We start from the raw sequence: 17,500 nt of genomic DNA, 5'->3' as shown, positions 1-17,500 counted from the left end.
ATCCTTTGTATCACGACTAAAAGCAGCACTATCGCCAATAACTACGCCGGCTCTTTTTAAGTTGGTCGTTAAGTTACGGATAGAATTTCCTACATCAGTATGTAGGTTTGTGATGCTATCTCCATCATATTTCTGGTGCAAAAATTTACTTAGATTGTACCATTTATCCTATTGATTAATTGGTTCCCATAACTCAAAACACACCTTGAATTCCGCAAAAGTTGGAATCTCTTGAAACTTAAATGAAGTGAGTGTTCTGTGTGCGTCTCCGCGTTCTGAACTAACATAAAGTAACGCTTCGTATATTTTCTTGTGTTCATCAGTAACTCCACTGGCTGAAATCCGACTTTCGGTCTCTGTTATCCACTGAGCTACCATGTATGCTTCTAACTTTATTTTGTGAGGATGACCCCTTTCTACATTACTGCAAAAGCGTGCTGCCTGTGTTATTACAGCGGCCTGTGCCATTCTAGAGTACCTAGTTTGTGCTTGCAATGGGTTAGGAATGTTATTATTGTTAGCAACAGTTACACTAGTCGTGGGTCTATTTGCTACTGTCGAGCTCGGTATTCTGGGTGGATTTTCGCTATGCGATTGTTGTGGGGGAAAATTCGGCTGGTTATTTAGTCTCAAGCGTCTGTCTAGGGTTGGACGTAGGCTATAGTGGCTCGGGTCGGGAGTTCTGCTTCTTAGTAACTTGGTAGTAATTTCATTAAAATTCTTATTCATACCAACAGCTTAGACTAGATACAATTCAAAAAAATAGATGCATTGTTGTACATACATAATCTTCATACTGGAGTCTGTCTTCTAAGTTGCGGTCCCTATACTATATCCTATCTAATTTCCTTATTACCTAGTGTTTCCTTCCTTAAATCTGGAAAAACATTAACATTAGTACATGCCGTTATTCTTTATTCACACCACTGCACTTTATGAACTGAATGACAATATCTTTTAAGGTTTTAGATTTATCACAAGCAATGAAGGAAGAAAGAAAATTATTTTATCTTACAATTTTACGGCAAACATAAAATTTTTTTATCTCAAAGCTGCTTCTTTTGAACTACTTTATAAAAGCATTTTTATTTTATTGCAGTGTGAGAATCTTCTATTTTGATTTATTGTAAGACGTTAATCTATTAGGATACTTCAAACTTTTCTTCTGCCCGCTGGCTCTGGTTGCCGAACACTTCTGCGTCGTCGTCCATGTGCTGCCATGGTTTAACACTGGTGGCGGCAGCGTCCGTGCGCTGCCGTGATTTAACAATTGCCACTGTTGAAGTCTACTGTGCTACCTCGTCCATGGGGGAAATCATAGCGATGTATGGAGAAATGGGCGCTATCTCAATATTTATAATAGTTTAAAGCTCATAGGTTGATTGAAGAATTCCGCCATCAATCGCCTTTCCATGAAGTTTCGCTGAGCTGAATTTTTATTCTTCTTCTGTCCGCACTTATGCGTTCTTGCGTTTTCCTTTTAACGCATTTTCGAGTTTATGGCTTAGGAATGCGGCAATCCTAGTTCAGTATTCTTCGTAGAAATTCACTGCGTTTCGTCGCTCTAGTTTCGTTCGCCTTCTCAGCTGAATTAAAGTTATGTTGTTATGTCTAGCCGCCTCGGAGTTGCGTTTCGTTGTTCTTCCTCGCCTTTTTCTTTTTCTTCATTCTTCGAGTTATTCTTTTTGTTACTTGTTGATTTTCTTTATGTTTCTAGCACTTAAGGATTAGCGCTCTTTTACTAGCAGTTGGTTAGTACTTTATATCTTCCACTCTGTTTAATTTTTCCACTGTGTGTGTGTGTGTGTGTGTGTTCTTCATCGGTGTTTTGCACTTAGAATCCCACAGCTGCCACCACTTTTGTTAAGACCGTCTATTTTTATACTTTTCTTTCGTTGTTGTATTTGAGTACTTATGGGTTTCTTTTATTCTTTTTCTCTCTTATTTCTTATAGTAATCTTCTTCGTAGCTTTAGTAATCTTTGGAAGGTTATCAGTTATATGGGCTAACCTCCAATTATCACTTGCAATAAGTTTCTATTCTCTTAGGAACATTGTAGATCAAGTTTTCTTGCATGGATATGTTCCAAAGGACACATGGCAAGTTAAACACCACTTAATTAATCTTACTTATAATTAGAGTAAAGTTACAATTTCACAACACAACACTACACTGGAAACAGAGGGAGAAGGGATACAGCCTCCCCGTATAAGGCTTAGTTCCTAACTGATTTTCTCTGGGAGCTGAAATGAAGTCTGAACCTAACTCACAATTCTAACTCCTCCTTAACTTCTTACTAAGACACATCCTACTACTTCTTGAGTGGCTTTCCTTACTTCTGGTGCTACCCCTAGATCAGTCTTATTGGTTCCGTTAATCTACGGTAACCACCCACTGAAGGTGTCAAAAGTTCAGATTTTCCACTGAGGTTTGCATTTTACTGTTTTGGCTAGCGGCTGCCTGTGTTTTGTCTCGTTTTCGAAACTGCTATTCCTGCAGTCTGATACTGCACACATTTCACCTCCTTTTCTACCTTAACTTCTGGTAGATTCTTTCATTACTCTACCCTCACTCTATATATATTTCTACCATTGGATTTTCCTAACTAATTGTCCCTACCTATTTTATAGACAGACTCTTGTTGTTTCCTAAAAATTTTATTCATATATATAATATATATAATATATATATATATATATATACTATATATATATATATATATATCTGTATATATATAATATATATATATATATATATATATATATATATATATATATATATATATATATATTTACAGCCAAGCCAGGTGCAAGGCATTCGACGCTCACTGATCAAACCTACTGGCACAAAGCCAAAACCAAGAAAGCACTTTTGTTTCCTGTTATGAGATACTTTCACTGAATGTGGGATGTGTTCTGCTTGAATAAAAGCAACAGGAGTGAGCACACATTGTGAGAATTGTATTGATAAACATTTCCTTTCTCTTAGTGTTTCAACTTGAAACATTCTATTCGAAGAATGTAGAAAAATTTCAGGATATTTATTTTAACTTTTTGCCAATGGAAAAGCATAATAGAAAACATATTATTTTTATTTGTGTCCTCTAATTGCTACATGATTTTCTTTGTCACACAGCATGAAACGCGATGAGTTTTTAGCCATTTTCTTTTTAGATTTTTCTGCTATTGGAATATAAAAAGTTAAAAAATAAATATTCCTCCTTTTGCTATTATATAAGTATTATTTACAGTAATTCAATAAAATATAGTATTTAGTTAATGCTCTAGGTTAATTTATTTGGTAAATCTTGGTAATACATAACTCTGCATTGGTATTTCTTTTGAAATTACAGATTCCTATAGTATTCGGGTTGCTTAAGAAGAATTTACGGTTAGCATTTTTGTAGGGGTCACTGTAATTAACCCCCAGGGGTTAGTACTAAGCATGGGGAAAATCATTGGAGGTTTCCCAATCCCTATGGCTGTTAATGTTCGCAGGAACGTTCCTTGCAGTCCATGTGGAGTTTATTCCCTGGAATTACCATTTTAATGTTTTGTTTTCCTATAATATACTACAATATTGTTTTAATGAAAAAGGTACAGCATTTTTGTATTAAATTTAAGGTACTTTAAAAAATAGATATACTTCCAAGTAAATATAAAACATAGGTTAGCTAGCCTATACGTAGTAGGTAGTACAAGTTGCCTTACTTAAAATCTGTTTCATTCTGTCTCCCCCACCTCCTGATTAAACTACGCATTATCTATGGGCCTAAAACCAACCGATGCATGTTCCAATAAGGACAAAGGCATCCATACTGTTCCAGTTCCAGGAGTTTTTTCGAGGGCCAGTTGGTCGCCATGACGTCTAGGCTAGATAGCTTGTAGGTAGGCTAATGAAAAATTCAAAGAACGAACTGGATATTGGTACGGCAGCCGTACCCCACCGATCTCGGTAGATATTGGTACGGCAGTGAATTGCGCATGCGCGAACCCTTGTTTACCGCCTTTTACGCATATCCAAAGACTATATACTGAAGTATATACACAGTCTTTGGGCATATCAGTGACAGCAAGAAAAATGGTGTCGGAACAGCATGAACCGCGGAATAATACATTAGTTTTCGCCGAAAAACACGTTTTCAGGCTTTAACGAGCTGAAGAAAGCCATAGACATCTATGAAGACTCAAACTTTCAAAAATTGGGTAATTCATCGTATATAACGTAGTCACGAACGATCGAATCGTCCCTGAAAAGATTCCGAAAAAGGAGATTCAAAAAGGATTATACACTAAACATATACACTACCATCGTACCTTTGGTGACTTTCTCGGCCCTTTATTCTGCCCGACATCGGCAGTTGCAAGGGCCGTTATACACTTTACAATTCTTTTAATTCACCTCATTGGGTATATTGCAGCTGGTCGGAGAAGACGATAGAATTTACCAGGTAGGGAAATGGCAAAGTTAAACCAAATTTTAGCATTACCCTATTCCCATTAAAATCGGGATAGTGTTGTTTTTGTAGTACAAAAAAGCGGGACAAAATTCACAAAAGCTAAACAAACAAAAAAAAAAAAGGGGGGGGGGACATTTGCTAACTGAAAAAAGGGGGACAGATGTTCAAAAAGCGTGACTGTCCCACCTAAAAGCCGAACTCTGGTTTACATAATACAGTATGATTAGCAAACTGGTAAACGGATACAGCTAACTGCCGTATCTACAGCAAGTCAAGAGCGCAATTACGGCACCATTGACAGAATCTGCCGTACCTCACCGCACTATATTATTTGTACGGCAGGAAGTCTGAAATTGACGCATGCGCAATTCACTGCCGTACCAATATCTACCACGATCGGGATACGGCTGCCGTACCTATATCCTGTGCCAAAATTAAAACAACTCACCTCGTTCTTTCTGCAACAGCAAACAGTTTGATTTTGAAACGTACTCAACATTACCTAATTACTCATCAGAAGTCGAGCACGGTCAACGGTAACGATATTTCCGAATGATAAACTAAACAGACAGTCACTAGCCTAGGATATGACACCTATACCGGTGGGAGACGGCAGGTCACAGGTGGTGGATCTTTGTCCATTGGCTTGCACAGTGATCGTGTTACAAACACAATGTTCTTTACAACGGCGCACCTGGTCTCTAGCAGGCCCCCGTTAGTCTCTACAAAAGTAATGAAACTCATTCATTATACCAAAGTAAATGTTATACATTGCTTTTTATTCTCTATTACATTATCGTCAGCGAGTTCATTGTTCCCAAAAATGAAAAGCTCCCTGCATCTGGAAACTGTATTAGCAAATTTAGCTTATGTCTTGTCTAAATAAAACCTGGAAACCAAGATTAGGATTAATGCGTACTGGAAACTCAAAAAATAATAGGCAGTGCTTGAAGGACGATTTTCATGAGTTTAAACAACCTAAAAGAATAAACTCAAGTTAATACTATGTGTAAATAAAAATTACTGAATAAAGCTTAGCGCAACTTGCTAGCAGCATTATAAACTGAGCTTAAGTAGCAATGATGAGGTCCATTTAAAAAAATAGTCAGAGTAGAAGTACCAGTTATGGTTTAGAAAATAAAAATAAGCAGGCTAGGGAAAATTAAAAATAACATGATTGTGGGAGCAAATTTCTCAGTCTTTAATGTTATTATTTAATGACAGGTTTCCTTTCTTATTTCATTTCAGCCTTGGTTCCCTTTGCTGTGGCAAATTATGAACCGAACTGGGATTCTTTAGACTCTCGCCCTCTTCCCCAGTGGTACGATGACGCTAAAGTGGGGATCTTTCTTCACTGGGGAGTTTTCTCCGTTCCGTCATTTGGCTCCGAATGGTTTTGGGCATACTGGAAAGGTAAGTTTTGACTGTAATAATAGGAACATTATAATTCGCTTCATGATGATATAGACAGTTTAATGGGATGAATATATTTTCGAATGCCAAAAGAATAACTGGTGTACATACTACTTGTTCTGTCATTTTTTTTTTTTTTATCAGATTTTACCTGCACACCTTCGTATACCAACAACTTAATTGATATTTTGAAACTAGTCTTATTGTAACTTTGGTCCTGTGGAGCACGAATTGGCATTGTTTCAAATGAAACTTTTTGTTATGGAAAAAAAGAGAAACCAGAGCTTTCTGAAGTTATCTATTCTTGACCTAGTTCGGATGTATAAATGCCTTGAATTCAAGCCTAACTAGTCTACACATCAGTTAAATATAGGCATATTTCAACTCTAGCTACTACTACTACTACTCACTTTGGGTGAAAATTTCAATACGTCCAGAAAAATATATATATATATATATATATATATATATATATATAGTATATATATATATATATATATATTTTCTTTTACGAGTGCATTTTAATCTAGGGAACTTTCAATTTTTTCACATAAAGAAAATGTTATTCATTCCTGGGCAAAGTGTTGCAAAAGAGAGTAGAGCTACTAAAGATCAATCATTTTCTAAACCTACCCAGTAGCTACAGCGTGTTGTAACATGGTTTGTATCTTTTAAAACTAAAACAAAATTCGAAGGCGGATCGTCGGCATACGTGGATTTCATGAAGAAGAACTTCAGGCCTGACTTCACCTACGCTGATTTCGCTTCTCAGTTCACGGCCGAGTTTTACGATCCCAACGAGTGGGCAGAAATCTTCAAAGCTGCTGGGGCCCGCTACTTAGTCCCCCTGACGAGCAAACACCATGAGGGTTTCACGAACTGCCCTCGGAAAAACTTCCTGGAACTGGAACAGTATGGATGTCGGACCCAAAAGAGACTTTACTTGGTGAGTGAGGCCTGCATTTTTGATTAGTGGTATAATAATTATGAATTAAATTTAGACCACTTTTGTGTGATAGACATTTGTACATAATCTTTTGAATTTTCATTGTCGTAACTAGTTACTAATCGGAAGGCATTTGTAAATGATTAGATAAATGGCTGTACTAAGCTACTCACAGAGTACATATGAATTTTATCATTATAATATAAATGCAACACGGTGAGTGTAGGATGCATGCTCGAATGTCTGTAAATGTTTATGAGTACTAGATTTGGACGTGCAAATATATAAACATATGCACGCACACACATATATAACGGTAACTTCAAGGAACATATGTGGAATGAAATAGGTTATTTGTGAAGTGCTTTTGGAGTGTAAAATGATAAAACCCAAAAAACTGACTAATTCTATCATAAGACAACTGGATATTGTTTTTTTTAGCTCTTAATCCTACAAATTTTCACTTCTGTTATAAAGGCGACTTGGCCAATGCAGTAAGGACCAATGCCCCAGACATTCACTTTGGAGTGTATCACTCATTGTTTGAGTGGTATAATCCTCTTTATTTACAAGACAAAAGTCGTGGATTTCAAAGCAACGATTTTATAACGAGAAAAACTTATCCTGAACTCGTTGACCTGGTAAGAACGCCTTCTTGTTTTCAAGTTAAGAAATTTGTAACATGGATTTTATCATATAGAACATTACAGAATACTAACCCTCTCTTTCTCGCATAGTCATTTTTGATCACTCTCTCTTACAAATTTCCTTTTTTATAGGAATTTTTCCTCCTGTGCCAATTGATTGAAATTTAGGGTAAAAAAAAAAAAACCGTCATATATGAATGGTATATCTAATTGTGTGTAAAGAAAGACATTTTAGGAAGTTCCAACGAGTCAAGCCAATCCTCAAATTATTTCTTTCAGGTCAACACTTATAAGCCAGAGGTGATTTGGTCCGACGGTGACTGGGAAGCTCATGATTGGTATTGGAATTCAACAGTCTTCTTAGCTTGGCTTTTCAATGATTCTTCCGCCCGTCAAAGACACCGTTGTAGTAAAAACGATCGATGGGGAATAGGGACAACGTGCAAACATGGCTCATACTATTCATGCCAGGACCGTTACAGCCCAGGTTTGGACCTTTCTCTCTGGCGAAATAAAATTCTTGGCGTGCAAATGGTTAGAAATATAAAGGCAATACCGAACTTGCAGATCTCAGTGTACTCAAACATTACCATTTTAACCTGTATCAATGAAATATATATCTATTCCAGGCGTTTTGCAATCTCATAAGTGGGAGAACGCTATGACTATTGACAGAGCATCCTGGGGATACAGGCGCAACGCTGCTGCGTTAGATTACCTCACCATACAAGAGCTCTTGAGTCAGCTGGCGTCAACTGTTAGCTGTGGCGGTGGGTGCCATTCTTTCAGACACGACATTTTAACTTCAAGACAAAAAAAAAAAATTAAAAAAAAAAAAAAAGAAAAAAAAAAAAAAAAAAAAACTTTAAGAAAGTCGTTTATAAAGTTGTACAGTGAATCCGTTGACTTCTCTGCCAGTCGTCATTCTCACGACTGAACAAAATATTTAGTTTGTTATTATTATATTCATTTTTTCCTTTCAAAAGGAAATTTATTGGTCAACGTTGGACCAACACATGACGGCCGCATTCCTCCTCTGATGGAAGAGCGTCTGCGTCAGTTGGGTTCTTGGCTGGACATCAACGGAGCTGGGATCTATGAATCCCGGCCCTGGAAAGTCCAGAATGACACTGGCACTCACGGCGTTTGGTATGAATATAATTCCAGTTCTTACTTCAGTGTTTTAAGCTTAGGTTGTATGACAAAAAGAACTAGATGCTGCATAATTATCATGTAATTTCATATCTGTCCGTCTTTTCTCAGTTTAATTAATAGATATGTTTAATCTGAATGGCTAATAATGTATATTGTTTATAACAGGTATACTGCCAACAATGACAAGATTTATGCCATTGTTCTCCAGTGGCCTTCAGACAATACTTTACTACTGGGTTCTGCGGTACCAACACAACAGACAACAGTGACCATGCTTGGTTATAATGGCCCATTACAGGTAAAGTAACCTGTTGTCCTGTATGTAAAGCCGGCCATACACGTGGAGTTTTAACTGACAGTTATAACTGTCCAGTCATAACTGACACAGTTTAAACTGACGTCAGTTAAAAATGAAATGCACACACACACACAGTTCAATCCGTCAGTTTTACCATGGATTCCGAGAAGTACGATCTTGCCGCTCTCGGTGTATTCTTTGTAATGCTACAGACAAAAAGAAAAAATAAAACCAAAAAGCGTAAACAGTGGTGCAAAAAGTGGTTACTGAGGCAAAATCAATGTTCTGATATTAAATTATTAAAGGAATTAAGTGAAGAACCAATTGATTTTCTCAATTATTTGCGCATGACTGAAAGTGTACCAAAAGTTGCTTTCGCTTTGTTTACGTGCTATCTCAACAAACTGTACTCACCGCTACCACCTGTAGAAATGAGAAGTTGAGAACTGTACAGTTACGAATCCCCCCACACACGCTCAGTTCAGTTACTCCTTTCAGTTAAAAATATGGAACATTGCATTTGTCTCAGTTTAACTGTACAGTTTTGTTGAACTGACGAAATGAGCAACTGAGATACCCACACACGTGCAGTTTTGACTGTCAGTTATAACTGAACAGTTATAACTGTCAGTTAAAACTGCACGTGTGTGGCCGGCCTAAGTAGGTAGTTCTTCTAGACCACCATTCACTGGGTTCTTTTTTTCTTATGCTAATCTAAGGCAGGACCTACAAAGTATGTGGGCAAACCCTTGCAATACTTCTTTTGCAACCAAGTTTCGTTCTGTGCATCAACGTAAATGTATAATGTTTCAGATATTTTTAAGGAGGGTATATATATATATATTTATAGTAAACAGGCTTGAACTTCTATTATGTTGGTTGTATGAATTAACTTTAGCTCATAGTGCTCAGTGCCTGATATAGATGGGTATAATTCATAAAGAGACTTAAGATGTCGAGCATTAGAAACCTTCATTTGTCTACTGGTTTACGAGTTCATGATTTTACGAAACCCTACAATCCTTGCAAGTCCAGCTTCCATTCACTTTGAAATGAAATTCAGCCTTAGGTTTACTTTCTCGTCGTCAAATCAAAAGCATTTGCTCCATACTTAAATATAAATTGTTTTACTCCAAATAGCAGCTTCCTGTTCTTACGAAAAGGCCCGGAAATTTATTAAAATAAATTTGTTTTTGTCTTTATTACAAAATTTGTTTCTATTAAAACATAAAGATCTCAAAACCGTTAAATTCAGGTAAAATCCCCTCTGTGACCCGAACCTCTTCACGCTTTAATTATTCTTATTTGTTTTCTTCTTTTTTTTACAAAGACCTCTTGTTTATAGGTAAACTGTTCTGTACCTTTCCCCTCAATATGCAAAATTTAGCTTTTATTCGAACACAAACACGCACAATCTCTCTCTCTCTCTCTCTCTCTCTGTATATATATAGATATATATATATATATATATATATATAATATATATATATATATATATATATATGTGTGTGTGTGTGTGTGTGTGTGTGTGTGTGTGTGTGTGTGTGTGTGTGTGTGTGTGCTTGTGCTTGTGAATGTGAGTCGACATTTTTGTTACTAATCGAGAAAAACGCACGTGTATATTGGTTGAATTAACCAATTTCTTTCCTTCTATCATCTTTCAGTTCGCTCCACAGAGTCCTGGCATGAAAGTCACCTTCCCTGACATGTCAAAAGTCAGCAGCCAATGGGCGTGGGTGCTGGAATTAACAGGAGTTAATCCAGCATAACAATATTATTCGCTTGTTCCTCTCAACTGAAGAGTGAAATCATGGAGTTATGCTTGAGAACAACCAAAGTAAGCAGTTGTTGATGACGTCGTACATGATTTTTCACCAGTAAATTTGGATTAATTGTATCAGATAATTCTCTTAGGAACTGCAATAAATTTAATGTTAAAACTGTGATCCAAAATCACTTAGTCGTTTCATTTATGTCCGTTTTTCCAAAATGTTATAACGTCGTGTCCGATGAATGGTTGTGAGCACTTTTGGTATAGGAAGTATAGTACAGTAAGATTTAGTAGTAACTCTTAAGGCTGACAGTATTTCTACAGTATTATGAAGTAAACATTACTAAACTTAATCAGAGAATTGATTTTGTATCCCATTTTGTTATTATCTCATTCCGAGAAAATTTGGGGGACATTTTTTCCTCGCTTTTTTTTTTTTTTTTTTTTTTTTTTTTTTTTTTTTTGAGGAGGACAGGAGGAGGAGGAGGGGAAGTCCGATGGAAAACGGGCAACCTAAACTAGCTCAAGAATAAGGCCCGAGTCAAGAAAGACGAAAGATTTCAGGAATAAGGAAAATCGAAAGCAATGAGGAGCTGCAATGTTTGTCGGTGACCGAATGACCGAGCAACTTAAGGCCTTTTCCAGATCTACTGCAGTTCACGAACATTTTGAGCATTAACCCTATACATGGTATATGATATTCACTTTACTATGTTTACCTTGAGTGACGTTATCTGTATTGATGGCTGGAATCCACTTTGCGATGCTCGTTCTTTTGGGCCATTTTTTTAAATTCCACTTGCTAATCAGCACAGCTATATGGCATTTCTAGAACACACACTCACAACTAGTCTTTTAGAATTCAATTCACAATTAGATAAAAAAAAAATCCTCTCAAGAATATAGCTCTGATCAACACTAAACCAGTAAGCATGCTCAGACCAACGTACGCCGTAGGGTAAACACCAAAGTTGTTCTACGCCATCACCCAGTGACTTTAAATCCGCCAGGCCTTCTCTCTCTCTCTCTCTCTCTCTCTCTCTCTCTCTCTCTCTCTCTCTCTTGGCCGGTGGACTTGATCAAGGTCCTTCAATGCTACTTGGAGCACTACTACATAAGAAAGACCTTGGTCTTGTTAAATCTGCCCGAGAGGAGTAACGAATCCAACAGCTAAATGGAGCAGTGTTCAGTTAAGAAAACACTTGCTAATACCTGCAGAGAAAGCGGAGGGGGTCACTGATAGACGAATTACGTGAGATTTGGTCCTGGAGAGGAAGAACGAAGAATGAAGTCCTTCAAATGCCCATTTATATTCAAGGCACTGCGAAACATTAGTTAATGAAATGAAGAAATCATCTTACTATAAGGAAACAAGACAGCACGAGAAGGTGTATTGATGCCAAATGAACACGATGAACAAAAATGTATCTTTTCTATTGTTTATTATGTTTCGGTTAACTACACTGTACGTAAATGAAAATATCAGTTCCTATTGCGTTATAATTATGCATACAACTGCTGTGATGAAAAGAATTATGTATTCTTAAAAAAGATGAATGATAGTCACATCTATTTGATGAACTGGTTTTCATCACTCCAGGAAATGGAATTTCTGGGCACAGCGCCACTGGGCTTCACAGCCATACAGACTGTGTGAATCACGAAAATGGAAAGTATAAATAAACACAAAATGAGATGGCTACAATTTTTATCTTACCATTTTAAGGGGGATGCTCATTTTGCGTTTAGTCGTCCTTTACGTTACAAGTGTCCCCCGACAATAAGAAGGAAGTAATATTAAACGCACTTTTCACTTAAAAGCACGAGCAAAGTGTTACCACGAAACGGCAAATTTCAGAAACTTCGGTAACCAGCATCTGAAGAGTAAACGATCCCATGGAATGAAAGACGCTGCCTTTCTACGAGTATTAGGTCATCCCTTTTAAATGACCATGTAGTTCATGGGTCCTTATTGTTATTGAATAAGCTGGCAACACGGGCTCTTGCTCCTAAAAGGCCCGTAAATCACCTCCGTGGCGCCGCTGGAATAATGTCAGTCATGATCAATACCCAGGCCCACTGGCTCCTAACTTCGGGCATTTCTGGAAACTTTATGACCATCCCACTTTTCGTAGCCTTGAACTGAAAAGAAAAGAAGGAATAATTACGGAATAGTGAACGTAAAAGAATGACCATGAGCTATTATATGTATATAATAAGTATATGCAGTTACGCTTAACAGGCTATAGTGTTTACAAAAGAATGACTAAATGTTTTAAATGCTAAAACAAATAGAACAAAGAATATCAGGCTCACTGATTTAAAGTATATTAAATCTTTAAGTTAACATAGCAAAGAAAACTTCATAGAGTAACGCGAGTCTTGTCTTCAAAAAATATCTGCCATTCAGATGTAGTACATACCTTGAGTTCCTCTTCCAAAAAATCTCCATAACCAAACATGAAAATCTTGGTCTGTTCCGTAGGTTCGACTGACGCCAACAACAGACTACTTTTCTTTGGCCAGTTGAGAACAATGGCATAAGTCACATCCTCTTTGGCAGTGTACCTGAAGAGAAACAAAATCAGAATCATTGATATTTTATTCAGGCCTTTTTTTTGTTATATGAGTTTAAAGTATGTGAAGGCTTATGTCCACTTTTGCATGTGATGGATGAGCATTGCAATGCGTTTACAACTCCAATCACGAAGTATAAAGAACGTTCTGTATCTGGAATTTTTGCACGGATTGCAGTAGGCTGATGGGTTTTTTTGACATTAAAACCTTTATTATTTACTTGTATTTGTTTTCGTGGTATTAGTTCGACTGTCTTGCTAGTTGGAATACAATTTCTATCTGTGTAGATTGTACAGGTTACACATATTTTCATAGATGAAGAGATAGATAAGTAAATATACAAAAATATTTTGCATATGCATGTATGGATGTAGCTATGTATGTATGAGTGTATGTGTGCGTTTAAAAAGACCTACCAAACTCCTGGAGTTAGGGAGTCATTTTGATGTACCCAAGGTCGTGATCCATAAATGGCCCCCCCGTTTATACCAAGCCAGGTGCCAAGTTGTCTCAACCTCTCCTCCATGATGGGAGGAAGACGCCCGTCGTGGGTTGGTCCAATGTTTATCAAGATATTTCCTGAAATGTAAATTAGCAGAAATACATCGTTGTGTGGATCGAAACATAGCATTTTGGACTTAACTTCTGAGCCTGTAATCAAAAAGATTTTGCTGGGAACCTTAATCGTCTTGGCATGACCTTGGCATACATGTTGCAGTGGGAAGTAACTGTAATATTGTTTTTTTAGACTAAAGACATATATTATAACCATACAGACATATATATATAATCTATAGATAATATATATATATTTTTTTACAAATATATAATAGTATATATTAATATATATAATATATATAGATTAGATATATATATGGAGTTCAAAGAAATTAGTACAATGTTTCTTGGCAGTGAGGAGAAAATTAAAGATTCCACTTGTTCTTTAAATTGCAACAAAGAACGATGCTAAGGGAAACTTTACAAAAGAAAGAAAAAAACAAACTCGTAAATTATGCGTTGGCTTAAGGTATCAACTTCCCGTTTTAGGAAGAAACACTTCTCACAGCAAGAGAATTAAGGACAGCTAAAGAGTGGGGCAACTGTAGTTTCTCCTGGGACAAAATTGGAATTTTCTACTACCAGCTCAATGCGTCCTAGACTGCACCTTTTCTTCTAAGTGAGACACCTTAGCCTTTGAATTAGTACCCAAGAAGCAAGAGAACTGCGTATACCAAAGAAGGCTTCCAGGTTATTCACCTTTCCCTGATGTGACTTGAGGTTAACTCTAATGCAAAACAACCTTATTCCGTCCTTTACGCGAAGCTTTGCAACCGGATACAGATTATTGTCAGGTTTTCTATATGTTGTATGATAAAAATGAAAGGTGAGTCTTCTTTTTCTTACCACTCATATCTGATAGAACGCAAAGTTATCCTCGCCTAACAGATGTGTGGGTAATTTAATTAGTAGGTTTTGTATTTGAATGAATACATTAAAAGACTGAAAAATACACCGCTATTTTCCATTCCTTAACTGATATAACAGATCGAGGAAAGTCGAGTGTTATGGACATTAACCGTTCGTTTTTAAATCTAATAACGTTCAACTAGGATTTGCTTGAAAATTAAACATTCCACTGTTGCTCTTTCAGACACAATGAAGACTGTATATGAATACCTTCAAAATATAAGTTAACGAAGACTGTAGATCAGTTTCCAAAATAATACCAGTGTAGCAAAACTTCAGCCTCCATAATAAATGCTACGGAATCATACAACTGCTATATTCAACAATCTTACTAGAACCATTCAACACACGGAAGGATAAGTAACTATCCTGGATATCTGGAGAATTTTAACATAAGTTTGCAAAGTCTTACCTCCACAGCTGACCGTCTCAGCTAATTGGGTGATGAGCTCGTGAATGGTCAGGTAGTCTGCAAGAACAGCGTTGCGTCTGTAACCCCAAGATTTCTTGTCGAGCGTCATGCAGTTCTCCCATTTATGGGGTTGCACTGTACCTGAGGAGGTTAAATACTAAAGTCATTAAGTGGTGTTAGTGTTGTCAGGAGTTACTTATAAGTGTAAATGAAGACGAGGCTTTCAAATCAAATTTTTATATTAATGATAATAATGGAGAAACAAATCCTCAGTTATGTATGGGTAAAAATATACGTATTTTATAAGATAAACCCTAAGGAGAAAATCGTACAGATTCCTGAAAGCTCTCTGTTTAGATATATTTTTATAAATATAAATATATTTGTACCCATACATAGATGTAGGCTTGTTTCTCCATTTCAAGCTCATGCTACTATGAGCATTTTTTTTTTTTTTTTGCTGTATTCCACAGTAGAATATTGTGGGGGTTTTCAGGGGGATTTCTGCATGGAATTCATCACAATGAAACACAACAGTCCGGGAATTTGATAGCTAATCATAGATTTGATATCTTAAAAGAATGAAAACAGATATCTGTTCACCTGGGTTATATCTGTCGGCACAGGTGTAAAATGAACCGTGTTTGCAAGGTGTTCCGATGCCCCACCGGTCGTTGACGACCACCGTGTCTTTCACGGGCGAGTTGTTGAAAAGCAGGCCAGAAAAACCGTGGCATTCCAGTACCAGTCATGGGCCTCTGCTTCGCCGTCAGACCAGATGATTTCTGGCTCGTAGTTTCTTACCTAAAAGAATTCGTTTGCAGTCATGTGGAAATAACGAAAATAGACTTCCGGTACAATTGTAATAATGTGCTTGTGAAGATGCTGAACAACATCCAGATTTTGTTATTTTACACTTTAGATTAAATTGAAAACATTACTTTTATCAGTCTCATTTCACGGAATCCAGTAGACAATACAATATTGAATTCAATACGTGACAAGTTCTTTATATTTTTTAGATTTGCGAAAATTCATGGCCTGATCATAAGCGTTATACGTCAACAGAGCCTTCACTTTGGCATATACTATTTGAGATTCACAGTAAGGGAATGCTTTAATTAATGAGTGTGTTATCAGATGCTTCTGTATCTAATCCTGAATTGATAAATTCAGTCTTAAAGACCCCCCACAAATAATAATACAAACACACCTAGAAACATTCTGCCAGAATTTTTTTAGGTATAACGAGAAATTAGTATTATCTTTATATTCACATGATCCTCGTTAACATTCTAAATCACAATGTAAACAACAACAAAACATCCATCTGCTTTAACTTACTATGTCGTAGAGTTCTGGTAGCGTTTTGGTGGCAACAAAATCGTTCGTGTGAAAGTAATTGGCTTTGTCTTGCAGGTATAGAGGATTAAACCATTCAAACAAGGAGTGATATAAGCCGAAGTGAATGTGCGGTGCCTTCGACCTCAGAGCGCTGGCCAAGTCACCTGAACGCATTAATAAAAGAAAAAGTAAACCGAAGTCTATTTGTAAGTGTTTACATAATAAAAATATGGAATGTTACTCCATATATATAAAAGACTAAAACTAAAGAGGTCAACCAGACTGCTTGCAGGAATGTTATCAGACCAGAGACGGTAAAGATGACGTATACAACAAAGTAGGCTAAGATAACATGCCGTCACCTGTAGTCATTCAATTGTTTATAAACTTTAGTCCAAGCTTCCTGCTTGAGACAAACACCGTGACCTATAGCTCAAGCGGCCTACGTGATTAGTAACTATGTCATCTGATTGTATGTTCGTATGTAACTATGTCATCTGATTGTATGTTCATATGTTCGAGCTACTGTCTGCTTCCTTTATGACTGGTAACGGAGATGGTAGTGAACAGAATAGAGTTAGCTATCGTCATTAGAAGACCTGTACCTCTTTACCTAAGCTTTATCATGTAGAGAGAATAGAATTAGCCATCATCATTGGCGGAAGCGATCAAGCTATCGTCATTAGAAGACATGTACAACCATACCTGATCTTCACCATGTAACTTCAGAAGAATATATGTATTTTTATACTTCGTGTTTTCGACTAGAACCTCACCTCATCACCGAATCATCATGAGTTTAACACATCGTCGTCATAACCAAAGAAGATAATACCGACTTCGTAAGTGATCTACAAACCCCAAGACACTCCAATGAATATGGAAGTGCAATACCAACCGACTTAGCGTAAGATTATCGCAAGTCTAACATTACCTCATCGGGCGCCTTAGTATACGAGGCAACAGCCCTAAAATATTGAGATAAATAAGGTTATTTAGAATAGACAGAGT

The 17,500-nt window shown here is 36.9% G+C and overlaps 1 protein-coding gene, 1 long non-coding RNA gene and 1 pseudogene across 2 annotated transcripts in view; 2 read left to right on the top strand and 1 right to left on the bottom strand.

Annotated features, from left to right (window-relative positions):
* Window positions 1-6,732, top strand: part of LOC135221045 (uncharacterized) — a 29,252-nt gene extending 22,520 nt beyond the window's left edge. Inside the window, exons 2-3 of the long non-coding RNA XR_010315857.1 lie at window positions 5,708-5,872; window positions 6,568-6,732. This is a non-coding gene — a long non-coding RNA (uncharacterized LOC135221045). The remainder of the gene's footprint in view (window positions 1-5,707; window positions 5,873-6,567) is intronic.
* A 58-nt stretch (window positions 6,733-6,790) lies between these two features.
* On the top strand, window positions 6,791-10,874 carry LOC135221329 (alpha-L-fucosidase-like). Its single transcript, XM_064259132.1, has 7 exons — window positions 6,791-6,818; window positions 7,236-7,459; window positions 7,745-7,952; window positions 8,095-8,235; window positions 8,452-8,614; window positions 8,786-8,918; window positions 10,583-10,874. Exons 1-7 carry the CDS (start codon window positions 6,791-6,793, stop codon window positions 10,685-10,687), a joined length of 1,002 nt encoding a protein of 333 aa, XP_064115202.1. The 3' UTR covers window positions 10,688-10,874.
* Window positions 10,875-12,116: 1,242 nt separating this feature from the next.
* LOC135221328 (alpha-L-fucosidase-like) overlaps window positions 12,117-17,500 on the bottom strand; it is a 10,881-nt pseudogene continuing 5,497 nt past the window's right edge.

The sequence above is a fragment of the Macrobrachium nipponense genome, chromosome 2, assembly GCF_015104395.2.
Source record: "Macrobrachium nipponense isolate FS-2020 chromosome 2, ASM1510439v2, whole genome shotgun sequence".
Lineage (NCBI taxonomy): Eukaryota > Metazoa > Arthropoda > Malacostraca > Decapoda > Palaemonidae > Macrobrachium > Macrobrachium nipponense.
This window is presented reverse-complemented; position numbering and strand designations above follow the sequence as displayed.